Source organism: Motacilla alba, chromosome 1, assembly GCF_015832195.1.
Source record: "Motacilla alba alba isolate MOTALB_02 chromosome 1, Motacilla_alba_V1.0_pri, whole genome shotgun sequence".
NCBI classification, from domain to species: domain Eukaryota; kingdom Metazoa; phylum Chordata; class Aves; order Passeriformes; family Motacillidae; genus Motacilla; species Motacilla alba.
The window spans coordinates 109,628,110-109,650,263 of NC_052016.1; the positions used below are offsets into that span (position 1 = coordinate 109,628,110).

The window sequence follows — 22,154 nt, forward strand, 5'->3', positions numbered from 1 at the left end:
TTTCACTTGTAAAATCTGTAAAGGTTACACCAGCACAAACTAAACAACAGTAGTTTTTCAGAAGGATTTCTTACAATACTTGAATCCATCGCGACACAAAACACTAGAAAATTCAAATTTCTTAGTTATACAAAAACTAGGATTTTATAACCCACACTAGTACATACTTGAAATACTTGGACATGAAAAAACAACTTTTAAAGGCAATATACTCTTCTTTCTGCAAATTGGGAGATTATCTGTTTCTGATTGTTCAAGAAAACAGACACATTGCAGTGAAACTGAAATACTTTGGAAGCACTTAAACAATGTGAGTACCTCTTGGTTGGATGGGACATTTAATTTACAGAAAACAAATGAACCAAAGTAGTCCAAATGCCTGAATTTCATCCACGAAGTAAGAGAGAATAAAAGTATATGTATCTTGATTTTGGAAGGACTGCTCCTAGGTACTTTGAGAAAGAAGTTACAGCAATGGTAAAAGCTCCAAGGTGCAGCCTGAGATGCAACTGCAGAAAGGCAGATCAAAGAGTAAACTAACAGGAGCTAACAAGGAGTAAAGTGAACAGCCTGCATAGGAGCACAGGGAAGATCCCAGGTAGCAATCCCACTTTTTGGATTAGGAAGATAAACTACTCCCTGTTTATGTTAATTGAAATGAACATACTGTCCAAATATATCAACTGTTGTGATCCCTGACAGAATAAATTACAATTCAACTCTTCTGAGACTGCAGAAAAAGATAAAAACAGATTTGATGATGATGATGATCAATAGAAACATGATTTGATTCTATTTCAGTTACTACTCAGTTATTTTACTTGCTTTGTTTTTAGAATCTAAGACTAATACCTTAACATAAAGCATATAGACCCAGAAAAAAGAATGACAATTCTTTTTTATGCAAAAGCATAAAAATTTATTTCAGCACAGCTGAAGATTATTTTAACCAAGAGTTAAGAATGGAGAATATTTTCCCCTTAGTAGTTTCATGAGAAAGCGATTCTAAAGCTTGTACAATAGGTTGTTGCTAATGTTATTTCTACAAAAGAGCCAATATTTAGTGTAGACATATTCAAGAAAGGAAATCTCTATAAAAAACATTTAAAAGTTCAAATAATAAAAGATCCCATGAGGAGGATAATACACCCACACCATGTTACTTAACACCGTTGCATGGGACTCGTCTTTCCTAACCTGAAACATCAGCAGTGTAGACATCTAGCTTGGAATTAATCACCATTCCTTTGTAGTCAATAGGAAAAAAACAACTTCCAGTTCATTTGATCTATTTCAAAATCACATGGAGTGGTATGAGGATGACATTAATAGCATCCAGCATGGCCATTTCACTCACCAGTTATGAACTCTGCTTAGATTCAAGTACCTATAATGCATATTTCTCATCTAACCACGTAAAATTTTATAAAATGTGCGTGGCTCAGGATGAAAGAGTCATCAGCAGGAAGCCAATATACATTCTTTTTTTTGGGAATCAAGAATGAACTACGAACTTTAAGAGTATCTCAGTTTTAGAGCACCTAACTAATAACCTTTTAGTTACCGGAGGCAAAACAAATGACAAAGGGCAACTTGAAACAGATGGCATCACCAAAACAAATGCAGTAATTTATACGGTCAGCATAGAAGTAAGGGCACATCTGTACATGAAGTAAATTCCATTCTACTCTCTTCTTAATAACAATAAGTGGTGTTGCACTTACTGCAGTGGTAACCCAGCTGCCCCTGATACTGCTGTGGCAAAGGAAAATGGAAAGCAGCTACAACTGCAAGTCCAGGCTACCAGATACACACTGGATACAATCTCTGTCCTAACAGATATTTAGTGTGGGTTTTGAGCAGGAGTAATGGATAACAAAAACTTAAAAAAAATATGGTGATCTATTAGATGTTAACATTTATTTTAGGAATTATAATCAAATTAAATTAATGAAACTCTTTGAAGTTATTTCCTATATCTACACAGACATATTTCCATCATGATAGAGGCAAAACATTCACTTTTTGAAAATTATTAAAGTAAGTGAAATACAATTCTCACTTTTTAAATATTCACACATAATGTAATTTTGCATTCAGGGGTAAAAAAAGAGAGTATCTTATCTGCCCCTGAATTCTGGATACTAAAAGCAGCCATAAATTTACTTTATATAAATCAAGGTTCTGAGTCTTATATTTAAACACAGTAGCAACAGGAGAAGATTTTGCCAGGTATAAAAAGCAGCACAGAAAGACTGCTTTTTTTCAGAAATAATGTAAATTGCCATCAGCCCTTCCATGAGGTGATTGTGCAAAGAAACCCAACCAAACAAAAAATGTACCTGATTAAAAACAGATCAAAATTTTATTCAATTAAAACTGAATTTAAAATGTAAATTCTCCTAATACAGACAATTTATAGCCAAATTCTATCAACAGACAATTCTTCAAATTTAAAAAGAGTACCTCTTTGGATAAACGTGTAAACAAGTCTCCTCCCCTGAGAAAATCCAAAATAAGGTACAGCTTCCCTTCTGTTTGAAAAGCTGAAAAGATCAATAAAAAAAAAATTAAACATCACCTAACTTTATCCATGATTAGGAAAATAACATACCAAATAATTCACCCTTATTTTCATTATTAAAATTAATTTCTCTTTCTCCTTTGTGAGAAAATGTTTTGAAATGCATTAGGTAACTGATCCTCTACCATGGACCGAGTAATTCCCATGCTATATGAAAGTAAAGCAAACCACCAATAAAGTTCCTTAAAAGATAAACTTAACTTAGGTTAGCCAGCATTTTATTTCAGATTTTAAAGTAAGAAGCTAGATTTACAAGAGCAAACTAGTAACTAATGAACATTTAAAAATCTCTAGAAACTCAGCTTAACAGGGACATTTAGAATGGCAAATAAAATAGTGAAAGGTACATGATTTAAGCCACTATAAAAAGTGAGAGAGAGCCATGAGGTTTAAGTATAGGAAAAAACAAACCCCACAAGAAAAATGAGCTGAAAAAACTCCAAACCAAAACAAACCAGAAACTCCCCTTTTTTCCCACATGTTAAAAGTACTGATATCCTCCCCTCTTTACACATAAGTACTGTGCTACAGCTGCTCATACTATTAAAATTAAAAGGCTAATTTCCACTAATTTTGATGCAAGTGGAATTAATGCCATTGCACACATTTTCTATAGAATAAACAAAGCAACTGTAAGAAATAACTTTTAAAATGTATGTAATACAAAAGACTAGAGGTTTTGGAAAATAATGGCTAGTTATTAATAGATAACTGCTTTTAATAACACAAAAGGCTATAGAGTCTTAGTCTTATAAAGGTTTAACACTGCATGAAGTCAGTCATGTGAACCTTTTCCATGAGAATTATTACAGAGCAAGTCTGCACAACTGGGACTTAACACCCTAAAGTTCTATCATTTTCTGAACCACAGAGCAAATATTAAAAGCTATCTTGACAAACATGCTATGCTATAAAAATGTTTTTCTGCAACTCACCATAATGTAACTTGACAATAAAAGGATGGTTAACTTCCACTAGAATATCACGTTCCATTTTTGTCCGAACCCGATCTCGAACTACAACAGAACATGAGCACGCAAGATTAAAAAAAAAAAATACATGATGACTCAGTATTTCTCATATGTTTCCTGATGTACTTCCCATTGTGTCATATTATAATTGTCTGCAGGTCATTATACCATACACAGCTGAGAACTGAGAAAATTTATTCCACATTTTTTCCTGATAAATATCTTTATGCATTTTGATTTGCTTCAGTTTTTGCTATTGACAAAAGCTAACACTAGGCAAATAAATTTAACAAAAGCACATGAGAAAACAAAGCCACCCTTCAATCTGCTCTGTACTTAGTAAACCTTTCAAAAATCACAGGAAAACTGCCACAGCTATGTCTAGAAAACAGTCTGCTAGTGAAAGGCATAGAGAGTTAAAATTGTAGCAAAACAAACAGTGTAAGTACAGTCATACTATCATAAAGATGCTTATATTGGTTTAACTCAGTAAATAACTCACAGTAATAAAATATAAAGTCCTTTACAATCTGGAAAGGATTTTTTTCCATTTCCTTTATTACGAACTTAAAATAAAAATGCCATTGATTCAATGTAGTGTATACTTCAGATTATATTTTTGATTTTAAGGACATTTACTGAGAGCAAATGTGCATGGAGAAATGTATCAGACATTAGAAGCAGTTGCTGCTCAAGCTGCCTGGGCTGTCCATCCATGGTGGCTCTGAACAGGACATGTAAGTGCTCCTATGCCACCAGAGATTAAACCCAAATGAGCATCGCATGCCAGCAATGCAGGAATACAGGCAGGGCAGTCAGCTGAGCATAGCTGACCTGCTTCAGCTGTTCTCCACAACTTTCCTGCCAGCTCCAGTCAGGGCTTGGTTCCCATCTGAAGCCCTGAATCAGCCAGGACACAAACAATATTCAGTACTTTACACCAGGGAGAACTATCAAAGTTTGCCTTCAGTGGTTTAAGATGTTGCATTTTTCTCTTTCCCTCTAGTCTACATTTTGTTACTGCTCCTTTCACAAATGTATCTTCCTGGAGGAAGCACCCCGGAGCAATGAAGTCCCGTCCAAAGTTTAAGCAGACAGTATTCCTTGTACAGTTAACAAACCAGAGTTCTCAGATATTAAAACATAACAAGGCAGAAAAGAAAAAGAACAGGAAGCAAAATGGTGTTAAGGCGTTTATCTATATTTTCCCAGAAACAGGCACTTACAATAATACAGATACTTATGAAAAAGTTATATAGATATGTTTTCATGAATGAATACAACCATGAAGTTTCCATCTGCCTGCAGAACACATCCCTAAAAATGGAAGCTTATGAAATAAGTGCTCAAGTACAAAGCAAACATCACATTTGAATGTTGACCTTTGCATCTACAGCCATTAAAATGTCACAAGATAGTTGTGCAGTTTAACTGTTTCAGCAGTTCATTTGAATTACAAGATTGAAATTCAGAATACTCTTTTTTCTTTTTTAGGCAGGTTCAGGGGAGAAAAAAAAATTAAAGGACTTTCAAGTGCCTGCAGCTATGCAGCAGTTACATGGAAAGTATGGACTTAAAACTCCAAGCAAAAGAAGTGTAAAGAACTGAGCTCATTTCTGACAATGGCATAAGCCATTATTTGACTTGACATCTGATTTCTATTTGACTGTAATTTCCACATGGGTTCTACTGGAAGCACTGATTTTTCTTAATATATTTGATTCCAGACGCTCTAGCAATGTTTTGGCTCTGTTTCTCCCTCCACATCATAAAGGGACACTGAAAGATAACACCTTCTATCAGAGTGCAGTAATAAACTAGTCTCTGCAGTAAACAAAATTATATGTATATATTCTTGCATTTGGTCTAAACATAAGAAAGTCAGACTGTGTAGTTACATCAATGTGCTCTGGCTAATACAGCTGCATTTCTATGAAAATATTTTCTCTAATTTTGATTTGTGGATCAGGTACACTGTTTTCAAGTGTGGTCTTTTCATCTTTCATTATAGAGCACAAAAATAACTTTATGAAATAGATTTCAAAGAGCTAAAGAAACACAGACAAATCAAGTAATACGCTGTATTATTTAAAAAATCAGTATTACATATATACCAAAAGTTGCAATTATGGAAAATAGAATTAATTCCAGTTAATTTCATATTAAAGTTTTAACAGTAATCTTAATTTGCTTGCAACTCTGCTCTTCCTAAAACATGAATCACAAGCAAGAAGTCCATGAAAAACATCTGGTAATCCAGATACAAAGTGTTGAGGACTGTGGCATCCTCTTGATGTCGTCACCTTTCTGCTCAAGCCTTTTGCACTAATTTTGCATCCTTGAATTCTTAGTGCCTCAGAAGGTCTCCTTTCCCAATTAAAAGTTATGCTCTCAATTTCAGTATTTATCAGCCTCTCCCATCTGTAGGCAAAACTAGAACTACAGCCTGGACTGTAATTTTTACATGAGATTAAACTGCAATCAAAAGGTGATGAAGAGAAGCCCTCGAACATCTTAAAAAAGCAACTGCTGAGTGACCTTTGACCAGTCCTGAGCTATTAACAGGCTGGGGAATGAAAGGCTGTTGAGGATATTAAGGTACCTTAAATGAGTGGAAATCAAATTCAGAAAAATAGGAAGTAAATTATGAGAATGACACGTGCCACAAAACACAAAGCAATCAAAATATAGGAAACTGTTCAAATACACACCCCTCTCTAAGTGGGGTTTTCAGTTTTTCAGTTTCTTAAGAACTGTGACAATCAGCACTAGATCTTGAGTGAAAAAATTTAAACATTTTAGCAGGAGTTCATAAACCAATGTTTTTGTTCCCTCCATCATTCTATAAATATTTGACAATAAAAGGATTAAAACTGAAATTAAAACATTAAAACTGAAATTCAATCTAATAATCGATAACATCAGTAAGGCACTACAGGCTGTTGGAGCCATCCCAAAAGTATCGTTTCAGTTTCAGTAGAGTCATGAATTAGAAGAACTTCACATAGACAAAAGTATAAAATAATGACATAAAAGAACAAGCATACAATCTGGTCAAGGCATTAGAGCAAGAGATGACTTTCATTTTGGTCTATGGGAAAAAATACCTTATTTCTTTTTTCTTACACAATTCTCTGGGACAGAATTGGGATTGTTCAGGCTTAGACTTATTTTGCTACTGATGGTATTCAAGATCAAAATCACCAAAGAAACAGAGCAATTCACAATTCATTTTTGCTCAAGTAACTTTGATGATTAACTTAAGATTTTATAAAATATATTCTACATCGAGATCACATGCCAAGAGTTTAGGGCAAGTGTACTGTATACGTCTGTTTCAAAAGAAAAGACTAAGTCATGTGCTTAAGAACTTCTAGAATAAAACAGCCAATATAAAGTGCTTTTAAATATCATGACCTAATTATAAACTGAGCAAAAGGCCTTAACTGTATCCTTGGTGACACACAGCAAAGGAAAAACGGAAGGATATTAAGTTTCAAATAAAAGCTCAGGAGCAAGTCAGGCGGCAGATGTAACACAACCACCCCATGAACCCACCATCACCTAAGGAAAGTGGCATGGGAAGGAGCCTGCTGTCCTCTCGAACTACCAACACGGTATTGTTAATCCTTAATCCTTCCAGGTTTACAAGACAAAGCAGTGGATTCTGCTATTTCCTGTTTCAGAGAAGAAAGCTGTAAGACACAATCTGTAGAGCAGCTGCTGTGTAAAGTTTAGGCTTTGGTATCATGTCCCTGAGTTATCTTTTTTATTTCTCTTCCCTTGTTCTAAACAATGCTTACCTTTCAAGGTGGCCTTTTTCAATACCTTCATTGCATAAAGCTGTCTAGCATCTGATCCTGAGATTTTTTTGACAAGGAAGACCTGCATTAAAAATTAGAAAGAATTCTTAAATGAAAATAAAAGCGAGTCAGATTAATGTATTTTGCTATGAAAGTCAAGTCATCACCATGATTTCAATGAAACTCTGTTTGAGAGTTTTAGATTCTGCAAAGCCAAACCTCCTTTCATAATCTAAAAGGTTCAGTAAATTCATTCAGAGGATACTCTGCCAAATTAATTTTGGTCTAATTTAAGTAATTTCAGTGAGTAAAAAGAAAATAAATTGGAATCTCTCAGAAGTTCTTTCAAATTTGACACACAAAAATCAGCTTTTTAAAATTAATCTCTAGTTTTATCTTACTGAAATTGATAGGATGACACAGGAAATGTGCTAATAAAATAATTTTCAGATATGAGCATAAATATGTGAACAAAATTCGATCCAGAAGCCTATATAAACCAATGTATAAATACATTTAAAAAATATCCTAGTGTTGCATGTACCAATAAAAAAAACCCCAGCCTCAATTAAAGGGTGTTTCATTTCCTTCTTCAATATCATGGGATTTTTTGACAGGCATTATTTTTAATACCCTTAACACAAAATTAACTCCCATAGAGACAAATTTTAGATTTAAGAATGAAAAAAAAACGACCAAAACCAACTGTCACAGGTCTTCTGGCTATGGACATGTATAGAAACATGCTGTGGTGCATGAGGAAGTCAAGCATGTTATGTGAAATCAGTCTGATATCTGGTTTTGTGCACAATTCTCACTTATGTTAGCATTCCTTGCATTACCCAGAAACGACCAGATCATCATCAAGAGACCTTGAAAAGCATGCAAATTTACTTTTTTAAAACTAAATTGAAAACATTGACAGCTTCACAAATTATTAGAACAAAATGATCTATGGATTTTCAAAAAAATATTAATGATTTTTGCATAAAGGCTAAGACAACTGAGAACAAGACTGGCATTCTGCAGAGAATTGAGTCAGCTAGACAGTTTATTATTTTTGCTTTTTTAAAAATTCACATTCCCCCTTCTCCCTCCCATTAAATTACTGAATTTAGTATTATCAATAAAAGTGACTGCTAAAGTGATCATTTATTAGCTTACTTTTCCTTGCCCTTGAATGATTTACTTCTTGTGATCCAAAGATTTCCAAATAAAAACTTGGTTATGATTCTGGATTAAATAAAACCTTTGAAATCAGGTTTCTCAGTGAGTTCTTACTAATATGAGTACAAAATTTTATAGTTTCTAAGCACCTAGATTTCTAAACTTAACTGGAACAATAATGTGACTAACAGTAACTTACTACCACCAAAAGAGAATTGGACCTATTTTTCTGATTTCCTCCCATACCTAAGGTTATTTTACATGCTAGAGCTTAACATCACATAAATAATATAAATAAATAAATAAATAAATACAGTTCAGAACTGCAATTGAGGCTCAAAATGGATGGAAAGGCTCTCCTGTCTTGCCTTACATATTCCATTCAGTCTTGATGACCTGTCTTGCCATGTGAACTTAATATTTTGCTTTCAAGTTGGATTTGGACAACTAAAAGTATAAAAAATGTATGCCTAGTGAGATCTCAGTACTCATGAAATGCTAGAAACATTGAGTCTTTAGCAGATGTTCAGACAAATATCAAGGTACATTGCACCTTAACCAAATTGCAACAGGTAATGAACATGACTGGGGTGTACCACATTTACTTCAGCAGCCATTATTGCCTAAAATTGGTTCATTACAACTGCAACATGCTACAAAACCCAGCTTCTGTACTGGTGATGTCCTACAAGCAAGCAACAAGGAATAGTTATAAAAAAAAATTTCAACCGTCACCCTCTCAAATAGAGAAGAGTAGTTAAGAGAAGAATGCCATTCCATTTTAACAGTAAATACCCAATTATTTCATATCAAGCCATTTTTTCTATTGAACTTAAAAATCCATATATCATGCAAACATGAAAAAAAATTACTGCTTTAAAAAGATCTGCCACAATTACAGTGCCTAGTTAGCACTAATTTAGAAAGCAGTTTTCACTTGCAACATTGCCTTAATGCAAAACTGTGACTATTCTAAATATTTCACAACCAGTATTCAGTGCTATGTTCCTGAATAACTGGGTCCACAAGAGCTCAGTTACCAACCTTTCCAAAGGATCCTTGTCCTAGTACTTTCAGAAGTTCAAACTGTGAAGGGTCTGCTTTCTCATGTCCTTCCTTTACATGGTGAGTTATTGCAATTTCTTTGATACTTCCTTCTTCCTGGCAGAGGAAAACAGAGGAATAAATTTAGATTAATGGTTTGCAAATATTTACAAATTCACAGTATGTTGGAAAATACCAGTGTCACTGAACCAAATCAACTAGATGATGCCAAATATAGGCAAAAAAACCACTTAGCAATGCTATTTGCATAATTAAGACAGACAGCACTACCTCAGTAACAATGTAGCTTTAACTTTTAGAGATGCACTGGGATCCAGACAATACCAGAGTCGACAGAAGTCAGCAATTCCCAAGATTTTCCTCTTAGGCCCATATTACTGGGTTAATATTTTTATTCCAGATTCACAACCAATTAATGGAAACCAATCTTCTTAAGAATTTGCTAATCTTAAAGCACACCTAGAGTGTATCAAATGGACCAGATGTCTTTGGAAAGCCCCCTTTTTTGACACCGGAATGAGGACCACCATGCTGCAGCAATGCCAATGCTCACCTTTTAAGACAGTGTGAGACTCAAGATATTTCCACACAAAGCAACACTCTCCATTCTCATTTCAGCAGCAGGCTCCACCTGCCACTGACAAAACTGTGTTGAAGAAAGAGTTCTGCTTTTCTCCTCAAGGAGAGTCTATCCTATAAAAACTGCCCAGTCTTTATCCTTTGCCCTTCTGTGAGAAGTTGGTCACCAGAAAGCTCTAAGCAGCAGTGAATATAATTTTCCTGTGCTCTGCACTTAATTCAGTGTTTTCTGCACTGAATTTGAAAAGCCCCTGAAAAGTGACACTCCTTGCCACACAAGGAAGGAATTTCAGAACTTATCATCAAGTACAAAAACCCGCATTCTTGTAAATGTCATCTGAAGATCTATCTAGGCATTACATGCAATCGAAGCTACTGTAAGTTAACACACAACTGACTGTTAACATACAGAAAGCAATATACCATCTACCATTTTAACTTCTTGTTCATTCTCTTTCTATTTCTTTTATGGGTTATAGTAAATAAAATAAATCTGAGAATACTTTTCATCTATTTATTGAGGAACTCTTAGACCCATTTCATAGAATTGCAGACTGGTTGACATTCAAAGGGACCTCTGAAGATCATCCTGTCTAACCCTATACCCTCTGCTCAAGCAGGGCCACCCAGAGCCAGCTGCCCAGGACTTGAATATCTCCATGGATGGTGACAACCTCCCTGTGTCAGGCCTCAGCCAGCCTGACAGTAAAAAAGTGTTTCCTGATGTTCAGACAGAAACTCCTGTATTTCCCTTTTTGCCCATTGCCTCTGGTCCTGCCACTGGGCAGCACTGAAAAAAAGCTCTTTGCACTCTCCCTTCAGGCTCATTGAACATCTTTCACCATTGTGAATCCATGCTGAATAACTCCAGCTACCCTTCTGTCCTCCATGTATACAGGAACATTCGTTTCTCCATGACTTCCCTGGGGATTAAGGCCTGGCTGACCAATTGGTCAGGATCCCTGGATCCTCCTGCTTCTTTTTGAAGACAGGAGTTGACATTTGCTTTCCTTCAGTCTTCAGTCGCCCCTCCAGGTCATCGTGGTAATTAGAAAAAAAATCAACAGTAGCCTCACAATGACAGCTGCCAGATCCCTCAGCACTCATGTGCACTCCATCAGGGCCCACAGACTTGGATACACTCTGTTTGCTTAAGTATTCTCTAACCTACCCATTGGCAAGAGCTGAGGGAAGGGCCTGAAGTTGTGTCAGAGAAGGCTGAGGTTGATACTAGGAAAAGGTTCTTCCTTCAGAGGTGGTTGGGAACTGGAACAGCTCCCCAGGGAAGAGGTCACAGCACCGAGTCCGAGAGAGTTCAAGAAGCATTTGGACAATGCTCTAGGGCACTCCTGGTGATGGTGCTGTGCCAAGACCAGGAGCTGGATCTCAACAATCTTGATGAGACCCTTCCACCTCAGGATATTCTATGGTTTTCCTCTAAGAATATGTCTTCCTTGTTTCAGTCTTTCCCTTCATCTATATGCACCAAAAAGTGCACTAATTAGTTATAGTGATAGGTTAGTAGAGGCCAAGTTCTAAAACTCTGTTTCTGAAGCACTAATTTGCAAGCCTTTCAAGTATTCTGCAAAATTTATGTGCACGAATTAGTGCTGAAAGTACCCTTTTGCATCTGATCATTTCAGTACTGTATATAAATGCAAAGCAACTGTCCACCCAGGTCAGCATATTCCAACACATGCTTCTCCCAAACTTGACAATTCTTCAAAAGATTACAAAGTTGCAAATGAGCTGCACATAAGAAATCCTGAGTGTGTGTGATAGTCTGTATATATTAAAAAACTCCAGCATGTGATTTGGAATAATGAGCAGAACATGCTGGCAACTTTTAAAATGAGGGAGTGAAAAAAGATACTTCAGTGTGAAGAATATAGTTTTAAGAATAGTTTTAGAAGACCCAAGACAAATCCAAGATGTCCTCTAAGTTTAGGTGGCTGTTTCCATTTTAACACAGCCAGAATTTTATATGTGTGTGCACATAGGCATGCTGAGTACTCCACCTAATAACCTGAACTTCTCTGTCTTTTCAGGAGAAAATGTTACCATTATTGATTACCAGCTGAATCTTTACAGTCTGAAAGAAATACTTTTTCCTTTTACTTGTCAAAAGAATAAATTGCTGGTGGACATTTTTGGTTGTATATTTTAAATTATTACGTGATCAGTTGGATTACATACTACTTGAACCACCCACTGAATCTTAGAGAATCCCAAGGGAGGAACAGAATGGATCAGCAAAACAGACTGCCCAGCACACATTACTTCAGATACTGTGATCCACTTCTGCTTAACAGTTTTATCTATTTGCTCCCTGGCAATCTTGGGAAAGTCAAAAACATGTGAAACACAACGTACTTGAATATTTTTTATTTACTGCCTACAGGGACGCAGAGCAATCAGGTGGACATAAGAAGGACATGGAACTGTAGGAGCAAATCCAGAGGAGAGCCATGAAGTTGGTAAGATGACTGGAGCACCTCCTTATGAAGACAGGCTGAAAAAGTTGGGGCTGTTCAGCCTACAGGAGAGAAGTTTGCATGGAGACCCCACAGCAACTATCCACTACCTGAACAGGACTGCAGGGAAGCCAGAGGGGCATCCTTCATCAAGAACTGTAGTGACAGGACAGGGAGTAATGGGTACAAACTGAAAGAAGGAAAATTTAGGATAGGTATTAGGAAGAAAATCTTTACTATGAGGATGATGAGATACTGGAACAGGTTGTGCAGGGAGGTTGTAGATGCCCCAACCCTGGCAGTGTTGAAAGCCAGGCTGGATAAGGCCTTGAGCAACCTGATCTAATGGGAGGTGTCCCTGCTCAGGGCACGTGGGTTAGAATTAGCTGACGTTCATGGTCCCTTCCAACCCAAACTCTTCTATGATTCTATATTGCTTTAAAAGCACTACAAAACTCAACAAGAACAAGAAAATATATTAACTTGCTCTCTATACAAAAACAAAAATTATTTTTGAATGCTATGCAATTATTATGCAACCAACTTTCCAGTGGCTATTTTGAGCACCCTCTAAAAAGCAAAACAAACCCCAAACCACCACTTCACATTCCTGATCCAAGAGAATATTCCCAGACTTTGCATTTTCTCAGGGCTCAGTTACTCTTCAGTCCATAAAAGGCAGACCTAATAGAACTCTGTTTTAAACGAAAAGGAACTCCAATGATATCCATGTTTATTTGTTGGTAACTCTCATTTGGGAGTAAGATTTATGATGAGTGGTTGCCCACAAATTCGCAGTTTTCTTTTCTGACATGACTGCTGAATGTTTGTTATTTTAACCTAAACAGTGTTCTGCAAATGCAGGTATAAATACAAAAGCTAAGCCTTTTATAGAAACGCAGATTATATGCAGAGGTAATCAAGCCTCACTATCTACCTGAATTAAAATACAAATCTTACACACTGCAGAAAGAGATGTCTATTCTCAACCAACTGCACTAATTACATCAGATGATAGATGTCATCTTGCAGTAAACTAGAAGAGAAGCCAGCCGTTCCATCTGGTGCTGAATTGTTTGATCATTTCTTGGTACTTGGCACAAACATTTGTCCCATGTGATGAATTGAAAATAAATGAGATGCTGGAATACTTGGATCCTCCGCTCCTTTCTTCCATTCCTTGACACCTTTCACGCAACTACAGACAGTCGACTCACCAGCTGCAATGGTGGGGTCTTCCTTCCAGTTACAACTATACCCTAACTGCCTACATTTTGTTTCTGATATTTATAAGCTTGGAAAGCTCCCTTTTTTAAAGTGTTATACTGCAGCAGGGTCTAGCTAAAAGTCTCAATACATGATTTCCTCTTCTAGGCACACAGTTCTCTCAAGGCCTTCTTCACACTAGAAAGTTACACTGCCTCAGAAAGCCATTTAAAAAAATCCTCAAAACAACGTGTATCAACTTTGCCACTGGCTTCCACTACAGTGAAACTGAATATGGAATACAAGGAAACAAAACAGAAGGTAACATTACTCTGAGTTTGCTCAACAATATAATAGTGTTAAATCAACACTGGCCTAGAAAGGAAGTCAGTGACAAACAAGTTTAGGTATGAATTTAAAATACCATATTCCAGAATAATTTCCTGTACTGATCTAGTCTCCAAGTCAGAACTATTCCGAGCAGTATCTCCATATAAGTAAGCTTATAGTACAACACCTCACAATATATGTCTGTGCACAAGAACACACAAATACACATACGAAAGAACACCAAACGGACTGTATGGCGCAGACAAATAAAATCTGAATAAAAAACTTTATAGAAAAGAAAGGGGGATTCTGCAACACCAAGGGAAACTCATTTTTATCTTAAGTAATCAGCTGCAAATTGGGATAGGAAACATACTTGCCAGTAAAACAAGAAAAGGACAGACACCTTCTAGGGAAGCAGTGAAAAACTAATCATTATCGGACTACAAAAATAATAGCTTAATCATGTTGCTGGGAAAAAAAAATCAGTATTTTAGGTACTTATGAACATTAAACACTCATTTTGCTTCTAGTAATTGGATTTATGTGAATTTCCTTTACCTTCATATTTTAATTCAAAAGTAAATTAACTCTGCTACAACATAAAATATTTGTATTTGTTTGAGATCTTATTACAGGAACAACTAATAGATAATGTGTTAAAAGAAAACCAGACTTCAAACCTTAAAGGAAGTAGAAACAGAGTCTTACTATATTACTTACATATTTCTCAGTAGTAATGAAAAAACCCAGAAAAGCAAGAGAAAAACATGACTTTATCTATACACAGCCTCTTCTGCAATTTACCCTTCAGAATTCTGAATTTTCAATAGGAGACCTGAAAACTGCTCTGTGTAAAGAGGTGGCCCACACAGAGCTGGATGGCATAAGCTCATCATGGCAGAATAAGCTGTGTGTTATCTGCAGACCTTTTTCTGTGCAGTATATTCCAGGGACAGCTGAAAAGATGGTCTACAACTACTAAATTGGACTCTGAACTGGTATTTAGGAGAACTACCAGTAAAACCCACAATACCATTGCGAGGGTCATTAGTGTTTAAATTAAAAAAAAACCACATTCAAAAAATGGAAGCATTATTAAGTCTACAAATTTTATGTAAAAAGGACAGGGATCCTGAAATAATCAACTAAAGATGAAAATAATTTAAAAATATATAAAGGTATGCTGTGATGTTGGCAAAATAATTCACAAGGAAATACTCTGAATCATCTAAATAGGCAGCACAGGATCAGATCTGTGCTCTTACTTGTAGCAGGAAGAGGAAAGAATAAGAAATATTAGCACATCCAAACATCATAGGAGTCTCACTGCACCTAAAATTCTCAGCCTCAGCTTCCTGAAAAAAATGCATAAGCAAAGTGTGAACATGCATGATGACAAGTGCTTGGCAAGGAAATTTCAAAATATCAAGACAGAAATAGGAAATTCAGCAAGAATTTACTCTTAAAGAGGTGTAAGAACTAGATGTGAATTAACTTAAACACAACATCAAAGAATAAACTGCTGTGTTACGTATGGAACGTGTACTTAGGAAAGGTATTTCTGGAAGACAGATTTCTCCTTTTCTAGATACTGAAAATTATGGGAGTATGAGTAGAAATATTTTAAACACTTTAATCTTAATGATAGCATATTTTAGATAACAGTTATTAAAAAATAATTTGTTCATCAGCTTCACGATGAGGGACAAAGACTTGTGTATATACTTTTCAATATACTGAAAGTATAAATTAAAATTATGATATGCATATATTACTCCAAAGGAAAAAAGCAGCAGCTACCTAAAAAATGTAAAGTTTTAGTGCAAAAATAATAATAGACTGGTGTATTTATATTGCTCCTACACAGAGATGACATTTAAGGGGTGTAAAGTCATGAAGTGACATAGAATTGGAAAGGTAAGGGAAAAAAGAGTACAGGGAAACATTTACAGCTTAAGACATTCAAACATTAAAGTCAACAGCACATGACTCTAAAAGTAAACTGGACCCATCCTGAACAGAAAGACTGACTGCATAGTCTCTGCTGTCTGCTTCAGTGAAATTAAACTAATAAAAAGTTGACTGAAAGCAAGATATCCAGAAACTAAGATTCCTGACAAAGACAGGTAAGCACAACAAGACTTGGGGGTTGGGAGGGTCCAGGAATGTTTTATTTGATTATGTAACTGTGGGATTTAAAAAAAAAAATCAAATTAAAAAATCTTTTTGACTAACTGTGCCAAGAACAACAAAAAACCCAGCAGGTTTAATTTTTTTATCATACCAAGAGCAAAGATAGGTATGTGCAGTACATGCCACGAGTACCTATAGATTAAGGCTTTTTGAAAGAACATTCTATTTATTTTTAACATGTTGAACACTTTGAAAGGATAGACATTACTTTTTGGATTATTCTGAGGCTTGTTATTGTGGAAAACCGATGTTCTTATTTGATGACAAAAAAGGAGTAATAGCAGCTAAAGGCTAAAGAAAACCATACCAAGTTCCACCTGGAACAAATTCAGGAAGAGATTTCTGAGAAAGTTCTCTTTATAAAAGGTTGATTTAGAAAATCCCTGAAGTCATTATTGCGTGAGACATGTGAAGAATAACTATCCTATCTTGAGTCCTTTGCATCAGGAAGGGGATATTGAAGATAACACACAACATCCGCATGCTGTTACAAGAAGGGACTCACAAGAACTGAGTGCAAAACAAGGTTGGCTGCACGTTCACTTTCCCACAAAATGAGCATTACCCAGATGAAGGTGAAAATCTCCTCAGAAGTGCAATAAATTTCAGCTGGCAGATGACTAAGTACTGATCAAAAAGCTTGCCCTCTGCACACTCCTTGGCTATACAAAATATAGCAAGAAATACAGAACCAAACCTGTAACATCAGAATAAAAGGTTTCATGGTTGAAAAGACTAAAAGGCCACACACCAACCCCTTCTGCAGCTAACGGAGATGGAAGTTATGAAATAAAGGACTTAACAAAGGAACAAGAACAAACTATTAACCTCACACGCATTTTAAATAAAACCTCTGAATTTTACAAGACAATTTCTGGACAGAAAGAAACCCTTGTTATATCTTTGCTTTTAGAACTGAGGAAAAACTTGACTATCAGCAGGACTTTTAAATAAACTGCCATTTTCCAGTAACAGCACACATCACTAGGACAGATGTGCTATACATACTCGAGTTCATAAAAAGCCAGTGGGAAGGAAATCAGACACGCGCAAAAAATCCTTGGATGGGTTCAGTAATCATGAAAGTTCTTCCCACACATCAAACATTATTGACATGCTGACCAAAATCTGTAAAAATGAGGTTAAGGCTTTGACTTAAGGTAAACATCAGATAAGAAGATTAACAAATTTTAATCTCAATTAATAATTAAGACCTTTGTAATAGCTAAGCCATCTTAAGCAACTGCTGGAGAAATTAATTTAAATACTGATAATCCTGGTTCCAGCATTACCCAGGTTTCACCTTTACCTGTTAATTCTATACTGTCTTAACAGAGTAAAGAAGGTACAAAACAGAACCATCTTTGACATACAGTTATTTACAGACATAAGTCTTAGTTATGACTTAATTTGCTCCTTAAGAACTTTTCCAGATTTTTCACTGTAAAGTGATTTTCTAGCTCATGTTCTTGTAAATCTTCCCTGATTTTTTCATTTTTACTACTTGATTGTTCATGCTATTATGGAAGCCTCTGCATCACTGATTTATGCTGCACATGGAGCAATAACCCCCACACTTCCAGCCACAATCCTCCTGCCTCGACCTGCAGTGACCGCAGCTGCTGAGGGACCATGGGGCTGTGTTTGGTGGGTGCTGAGAGTCCTTTCCAAGAGTCACTGCCTGACAAAGCCAAAACTGTGCAAACTGCAAAAAATCTTGCCAAACTGTGCAAGATTTTTTTCTTAATACACTATTTAGCACTTAACTGTGCCAATATTGTGACTTGAAAATATCTTTTAAACAGACCCTATGAATACATTAAAAAAGGTTGGTGGATCCCACCAGAAACTCTTTAGGGAACGAGTTAATGAATATGTTCTGTTTAAAATCACATACTACAGTATTTTTTGTATCTATTTTATATGGGGATAATTTACACATGAGAAACAACCAGAATCACCATCAGGAAGGATCACAGTTCTGGAACTTCAACTTCTATAGCCAGGAATCAGACTAAGAGAAAGAAAAATCCTTTTTGATAGCTTTGATCATAACAATTAAGTCAAAACCATATTGCCCATATTGGTGAACACCCTCAAACATCAGCTATTTTTCAAGATAAGACCTAAATCAGTGTATCAGTCCTAAAATCAGGGTATGTTGTTGACCACCCAATTTTCAAAAAAAAGCAAATCCAAATGTGCAGCAGCAAAGATACAGCTTTTATAATTTTTCATTTGTTAGTATTGATTATGTAGTAACATAGATTTTTTCCATTTTAATTACGGAAGTAGCAGCTTTGTTTTCACCCCTCTCAATCTCTTTTCAGGAACGTTTTGCTTCCTTTAGACAAATGCACTTTCCTGAAGCACATGTACATTCAGTACAAGCAAAGATAAGGCTGAAAACAGAAAAATGGATTCCCCAGCAATTTACTTCATACTGCTCCAACAATGGCTATAGGTTGCCTTTTACTGCTTTGTTAGCCTTCCTTGTACTGCTAAGAGCTCTGCTGGACATGGCTGTGTTTGGCAAAATATTTGTCTGTCACAGGCATCATGTTGATCCCCATAATCAAATAAACTATTCCTGAAGAATTGACTATGATATTAAACCTTGGTACTGAAGTTACATAAAGCAGTTTTGTCCTGTAAGGACAGTAAGCTTACTGGATATCAAGTGATTTTAAAAGGATGACTCAATGTTGGCACAGTTCCCCAGCTCATATACAGAACTTCCTTTTCCTCCCCTCCCTTGCATCAGGAAGTCTCTTAGATGCATTTTTACTTTCCCAACTTGTTATGAACACAGAATGAATCTTCAGCATTATCTGCAGAAATTAGACCTTCCTTTTGAGTTATACTTTTAGAAGCAATAAAGAGCCACAAACTGAAAACAAATTACTTTTACCTCTTTTACCAGAGCTTATAGAAATCTTCATTAAGGTAAAAATGGGAGTTAAAAACGTGAAGAGTGCACCAGTCTAGGTGTTTTTAATATCTTGGACACATTTTATATACATTCATACATTCTATACTTTTTATACTCCTACCTTCAAATTCAAAACTATCTTAAAAATAAAACTCACAGTGCAACAAGTACTTCACAATCTCCCATTACTTTGGTAAGCAGTGTTAGTGAGCTAAATCATGGACTAAAATCCATTCCTTATAACTGTGACTAATATTCAATTTGAGTCACTTAATAGAAGTAGTCACTATTTATCTGCTCATACACAAACAATTGTTCTAAAAAGATGATTAAAAATCCTGCTTCTGAAGTACCAATTATTCTAACAAAACAAAAAGCAAAGAGGTACCATGTATAAAATTAAGTCAAGCTGATCTAAGGATATTCTGTTTATAAGTCTGTTTTACACTACTACTAAAAAAAAAAGCAAGAGTAGAGCAGAAGTTCTAAATGTGGACATCAGAAACACAGGCTTTCACAATTTATGTCTTTGCTTCTTTTTAAAAGATGGAAAAAGGTACAATTTCAACTAACATCATATCACTTACTGCATACAGCATCTATGTTTTTACCTGATAGAAAATAAGATTTCTTAAAGAAAACTTTATTTGTAAATATTGAGTTTCAGTGTCTGGGGATTTTTTTTAAAATTCTTAAATTGTTAAGTCTCTCAGAGGAAAACAATTTGTAGAGATAACAAAGAAAAATTGTATTAATGTATTTATTTCTTACACTCTTTCTGCTCTTTTTCATTTCTGGCTTTTTCTGCAACAATTTTGAGATCTAGAAGGATGCCTATGTCTGTATTTGTTTCACATAGCTAACTCACAAAATGAAGACTGCAGGCCTGGTTACTGAGACAGAACTCTTCCCATTCTTTTGGTTTTACAGATGATGTCAGGAGTTTGAAGAATAAATCCTGTCCCAGAAACAAGTCAGAGGAGGGGTAAGGCCCTATGAACAAATGTGGTTCACCAGGCTGGGAGTGTAATTCTGAAAATGCTTTCTTTCCTTAGAATGAAAATACAAAAGGACAGAACAGGAGTGGGACACTACTCCTTCCTTCCCAAAGGAACTGTGAGCAGTAGGTTGTTTGGCAGGTAAGCTGAGGAATTCCTGTAAGCATTTTAAAAGCTCAATGTCACCAAAAGCAGTTTTGCAATGCAGTTCTCTCTTGATCAAACAGTGCAAGATTATCTCATGAACTGAAACGTGCTTGTCAGCATTGGAAAAAAATACTCATTGGGTGGAACTTTCATTCCCCAGTAACTCTGATATAAGTTTTTTTCCTACTTGGTAAGCACTAACATTTCAGAGAACTGCAATTAAAAACAAATTAAAGTTAAAAAGTCCCAAACTATTTAAAAGGAAAAATAATTCCTGAGCATACTCAGCACTAATCTATGAAAACTATGAATCTTGTTTTATTATCATAATTTCCTAAATATATACTGAACTCTACATGGGTTGAAAACCTTTCTTTTGGTCTGTAATAGCTAGCATTTTAAAATCAACAGAATGTTGAAGACAACCTAACCAGGCTGCTGTAAGTAGATAAAACAATGTCAGTTTTGGACCAAATTTCTGAGGAATACCTTTCCTGTTGCCTGTGGAAAAGAACTATAATTCCGGACTATGGGTTGATAAGTATTTATTTTATAAGGTCTACATAAAAAATCCTCTTGATTATAATGCAATCTATATTCTATTGTTTTATATTAATGTCTTGTTTTAGTGTTTCACTTGTGGCAAGAAAATTCCATTTCATTTTTTAATATGCATTGCAAAAACTAATACAAATTGTTTAAACCACTACACGGGCTAGTAAGCGTCTACTGCTTTTACAAGTTAATAGACCTTCACTTAAGATGTTAACTTATTACACAAGAAGGTCATAGGGTTTGGGTTTTTTACCCCCTCACTGACAAGTATGTGCAGACTGACAAAAGAATAAATGTGAAAACTGATTTGACCTCCAGTGATAGAATGTTTATATGTAATGTTAAATAGTTCTGAAACAGTGCTTGGGACAATACAATCCTCCACTGGTAATTTTTCTCAATGTAAACCAAATTTTTTTAATGCTTAAATATATGCCCAACAAGACAGATTACACAAATTAAACATTTGCTATGACTAAATTACCATTTAAAAGTTGAAATAACCCTAACACTGTTATGCAAGCATCACTACTCTTCATACCATTTCAGAAGTAAATTTAAGATATTAATACGCCTGAGTTATTTTAACTATCACCACACAGAGCTATATTTCACAGTTTAAAGCACTATATTAAGATGTAACTATTAAAATTACCACTAAGTATTAAAAATACAAAGGCTTTTAATAAAACTTGACTCTCAGTGAGAAAACATGCAGCTAAGCTCACATTTAACAACCCCCACCTCCCCCTAAAATAAAAGTTTTACATTATTTACATACAGGTAACAATTTCCTAATAAGACTAAATTTTACCAGCAGGTACCTTAGAAACTTCTACAACATACAAGCATACCACACACTTTTTTAGAGGAAATACAAAACGCTTTGTATCCAAACAACATTGGTCCCTAAGCAGCGAAAAGACTAAAACTGCTCTGAAAGCAGAAGTTCAATAAAGGTAAAACTTTCCCCATTATTCTCTTAAATAATGAACTAAGCTCACCCGAACAGAGCGAACACGCAGAGCCAGAAACTTAAACATGACTAAGAAACCATGATGTTTGGATTTTCTGACTGAGCGATCATAAGTCTAGCAGGGAAGACCAACCCTGGCGTTTTTGCTGTGACCAGCTGTTCTGGCAATTA

At 35.6% G+C, this 22,154-nt stretch overlaps 1 protein-coding gene across 2 annotated transcripts in view; it reads right to left on the reverse strand.

Moving 5' to 3' along the window:
• Window positions 1–22,154, reverse strand: part of RPS6KA3 (ribosomal protein S6 kinase A3) — a 74,269-nt gene that overhangs the window by 31,148 nt on the left and 20,967 nt on the right. For both annotated transcript variants that reach the window (XM_038128621.1, XM_038128613.1), the window contains exons 3-6: window positions 9,570–9,686; window positions 7,359–7,440; window positions 3,520–3,600; window positions 2,467–2,546 (exon numbers count right to left, since the gene is read on the reverse strand). In XM_038128621.1, coding sequence (XP_037984549.1) covers window positions 2,467–2,546; window positions 3,520–3,600; window positions 7,359–7,440; window positions 9,570–9,686 — 360 coding nt within the window. The remainder of the gene's footprint in view (window positions 1–2,466; window positions 2,547–3,519; window positions 3,601–7,358; window positions 7,441–9,569; window positions 9,687–22,154) is intronic.